Below are 4,485 nucleotides of genomic sequence, written 5' to 3' on the forward strand. Positions count from 1 at the left end.
CTGCCTCGAGCGTGAAACACGCGGACTCGATACAGATTATGCCACCCTCACGACCCGCTTTCTCATGTTTCCCTACCACATATGCGCCCTAATAGGGAAGGGTGGTTGTAACATTCCAGTTCGCTTTTATAAACATTCCAGAGCTTTAAAGAAAACATAACTATGAGGGAGCGCTCCCTATTGTTGATCGGGAGGGTATTAGAACTTCGGCACCGACCAGCAGCTGGGTCCACCAACCCAGCAGAGTCGCCACCTCAGCTCATTTACCACACTCAGTTAACCAAACAGTTGGCAGTGTCCTGAGCCCTATTACTTTATCAGCACTACTGGCGCGTTCCCCGATCTTCCACATCACGCTGGGACACCTAAAAACACCCAGTGAACCCATTGACCTGTGGAGGCCTATTCAACCTCTGTTATCTATCCAGGATAGTTACGCAGCTGTGTCGTCTCTCACCACTTCGACTTCGCATCGGGCTCGGGAACCCTTGGAGCCTGCTCCAAGCGATCGGAACATCACTACCAAGTACAGGGCCTACCCAATCATAATCCAGGGCCTTGGAGGAAACCTCAGTAGAACACAATTCAATATTTCATGGATTCTTCCCGTAATACTACCAACTTTGCAACGATTCGGCAGACTGTTCGCCAACAGCTAACCGACTGCCATTCTTTAGGTACACGTATACTCTTCAGAGTTACTCCACTGGATGTCCCCGTCTCTTCCGACTACCTTCTGCCCTGCCGTACCTCGGATTGACATATTAACAGCTGATTAAGGCCCAGATTTGCCTGAACATATCCGGCAGCTAATGGTTAATGAAATTATGGTGTATGTATCATTTATTAATATTTTTATGTCACTAGGATAATAATATAAAATGCTTAAACAGCTTCTTTGTAGGGTATTGTAATCATTGAAAATATTTTGATGAGTCGTTTGGAAAAATCATATTGTGTGGCGAATGATGAGGTACAGCACACACGGAGTAACAAATTTGTCGCAGGAAGCCCTGGCTAGATATGACAGACCAACTGTGTGTGAGCTGAAGGGCCTCGGGGTTACCTCGGTACATCCCCCGACCACTGGACATGGGGAACGTATCGCACCTAGTCGAGCGGTTTACAGCTCTTTTTAAAGCCTGGGTGCACCCGAACACAGTGGCGCTGTCCATTACCATAGGCCTGAACTATTCACTACGGGGCACTTTGGGGCCAAAATGCCGAGGCTCGGCAGTCGAACTCCCCAGGAAGGTTATAAAGGCATCTGCTGTTGCCCACCGATTCAGCCAATTCACCATTTCTGGTCCCATACATGCAATTGAGGATGCACTGCGGCAGTGTTACGTCCGGCATTGTCCTCTTCAGTTAAGGCGATGCTATGACCAGAGATTGAGGCTACCCAACCAAACATGGCCACCAAGATGGTCCCCCCAGCAGCAGTGCCCATGTGGAGGCGGAGTATTGCCACTTGGTGTGGTTCGTCAACCTGTTGGATCGTGTCTCAGATACTAGAGCCGGCAACAGCTCCGACACCTCAAGGGACAGGCAGGAAGAGGCCCACTCCCGCCCGGACTCGATACAGTGACAGGATGGTTGATGATGTGTGTGGCGTGCAGTGTTGCAGCAGCAGTGCACGCTGATGGCCACCTCGAGCGTGAAGCGCGCGGACTGGACACAGTGGGAGATTGGTTGATGATGTGTGTGGCGTGCAGTGTTGCATCAGCAGTGCACGCTGATGGCCGCCTCGAGCGTGAAGCTTGCCGACTGGACACAGTGGCAGAATGGTTGATGATGTGTGTGGCGTGCAGTGTTGCAGCAGCAGTGCACGCTGATGGCCGCCTCGAGCATAAAGCTTGCGGACTGGACACAGTAACAGGATGGTGATGATGTGTGTGGCGTGCAGTGTTGCAGCAGCAGTGCACGCTGATGGCAGCATCGAGCTTGAAGCTTGCCGACTGGACACAGTGGCAGGATGGTTGATGATGTGTGTGGCGTGCAGTGTTGCAGCAGCAGTGCACGCTGATGGCAGCCTCGAGCGTGAAGCGCGCGGACTGGACACAGTGGCAGGATGGTTGATGATGTGTGTGACGTGCAGTGTTGCATCAGCAGTGCACGCTCATGGCCGCCTCGAGCGTGAAGCGCCCGGACTGGACACAGTGGCAGGATGGTTGATGATGTGTGTGATGTGCAGTGTTGCAGCAGCAGTGCACGCTGATGGCAGCCTCAAACGTGAAGCGCGCGGACTGGACACAGTGGCAGGATGGTGATGATGTGTGTGACGTGCAGTGTTGCAGCAGCAGTGCACGCTGATGGCAGCCTCGAGCGTGAAGCGCGCGGACTGGACGCAGTGGCAGGATGGTTGATGATGTTTGTGACGTGCAGTGTTGCAGCAGCAGTGCACGCTCATGGCCGCCTCGAGCGTGCAGCGCCCGGACTGGACACAGTGGCAGGATGGTTGATGATGTGTGTGATGTACAGTGTTGCAGCAGCAGTGCACGCTGATGGCCGCCTCGAGCATGAAGCTTGCGGACTGGACACAGTGGCAGGATGGTGATGATGTGTGTGACGTGCAGTGTTCCAGCAGCAGTGCACGCTGATGGCAGCCTCGAGCGTGAAGCGCGCGGACTGGACACAGTGGCAGGATGGTTGATGATGTGTGTGACGTGCAGTGTTGCAGCAGCAGTGCACGCTCATGGCCGCCTCGAGCGTGAAGCGCCCGCACTGGACACAGTGGCAGGATGGTTGATGATGTGTGTGATGTGCAGTGTTGCAGCAGCAGTGCACGCTGATGGCCGCCTCGAGCATTAAGCTTGCGGACTGGACACAGTGGCAGGATGGTTGATGATGTGTGTGACATGCAGTGTTGCAGCAGCAGTGCACGCTCATGGCCGCCTCGAGCGTGAAGCTTGCCGACAGGACACAGTAGCAGAATGGTGATGATGTGTGTGGTGTGCAGTGTTGCAGCAGCAGTGCACGCTCATGGCAGCCTCGAGCGTGAAGCGCGCGGACTGGACACAGTGGCAGGATGGTTGATGATGTGTGTGGCGTGCAGTGTTGCAGCAGCAGTGCACGCTGATGGCCGCCTCGAGCGTGAAGCACCCGGACTGGACACAGTGGCAGGATGGTTGATGATGTGTGTGATGTGCAGTGTTGCAGCAGCAGTGCACGCTGATGGGAGCCTCGAGCGTGAAGCGCGCGGACTGGACACAGTGGCAGGACGGTTGATGATGTGTGTGACGTGCAGTGTTGCAGTAGCAGTGCACGCTGATGGCCGCCTCGAGCGTGAAGCGCCCGGACTGGACACAGTGGCAGGATGGTTGATGATGTGTGTGACGTGCAGTGTTGCAACAGCAGTGCACGCTCATGGCCGCCTCGAGCGTGAAGCGGTCGGACTGGACACAGTGGCAGGATGGTTGATGATGTGTGTGACCTGCAGTGTTGCAGCAGCAGTGCACGCTCATGGCCGCCTCGAGCGTGAAGCGCCCGGACTGGACACAGTGGCAGGATGGTTGATGATGTGTGTGATGTGCAGTGTTGCAGCAGCTGTGCACGCTGATGGCAGCCTCGAGCGTGAAGCGCATGGACTGGACACAGTGGCAGGATGGTTGATGATGTGTGTGACGTGCAGTGTTGCATCAGCAGTGCACGCTCATGGCCGCCTCGAGCGTGAAGCGCCCGGACTGGACACAGTGGCAGGATGGTTGATGATGTGTGTGATGTGCAGTGTTGCAGCAGCAGTGCACGCTGATGGGAGCCTCGAGCGTGAAGCGCGCGGACTGGACACAGTGGGAAGATGGTTGATGATGTGTGTGACGTGCAGTGTTGCAGCAGCAGTGCACGCTGATGGCCGCCTCGAGCGTGAAGCGCCCGGAATGGACACAGTGGCAGGATGGTTGATGATGTGTGTGACGTGCAGTGTTGCAGCAGCAGTGCACGCTGATGGCCGCCTCGAGCGTGAAGCGCCCGGACTGGACACAGTGGCAGGATGGTTGATGATGTGTGTGATGTGCAGTGTTGCAGCAGCTGTGCACGCTGATGGCAGCCTCGAGCGTGAAGCGCGCGGACTGGACACAGTGGCAGGATGGTGATGATGTGTGTGACGTGCAGTGTTGCAGCAGCAGTGCACGCTGATGGCAGCCTCGAGCGTGAAGCGCGCGGACTGGACACAATGGCAGGATGGTGATGATGTGTGTGACGTGCAGTGTTGCAGCAGCAGTGCACGCTGAAGGCAGCCTCGAGCGTGAAGCGCGCGGACTGGATACAGTGGCAGGATGGTTGATGATGTGTGTGGCGTGCAGTGTTGCAGCAGCAGTGCACGCTAATGGCCGCCTCGAGCGTGAAGCGCGCGGACTGGACACAGTGGCAGGATGGTTGATGATGTGTGTGACGTGCAGTGTTGCAGCAGCAGTGCACGCTGATGGCAGCCTCGAGCGTGAAGCGCGCGGACTGGACACAGTGGCAGGATGGTTGATGATGTGTGTG

At 56.1% G+C, this 4,485-nt stretch overlaps 1 protein-coding gene across 1 annotated transcript; it reads right to left on the reverse strand.

The window, feature by feature from the left end:
• Positions 1-2,885: 2,885 nt before the first annotated feature.
• On the reverse strand, positions 2,886-3,584 carry LOC134533475 (P-selectin-like). The gene has a single exon (XM_063370999.1). The coding sequence runs from the start codon at positions 3,582-3,584 to the stop codon at positions 2,886-2,888; it is 699 nt and encodes a 232-aa protein (XP_063227069.1).
• Positions 3,585-4,485: the final 901 nt, after the last annotated feature.

The sequence above is a fragment of the Bacillus rossius genome, chromosome 6 (assembly GCF_032445375.1).
Source record: "Bacillus rossius redtenbacheri isolate Brsri chromosome 6, Brsri_v3, whole genome shotgun sequence".
Classification (NCBI taxonomy): Eukaryota; Metazoa; Arthropoda; class Insecta; order Phasmatodea; family Bacillidae; genus Bacillus; species Bacillus rossius.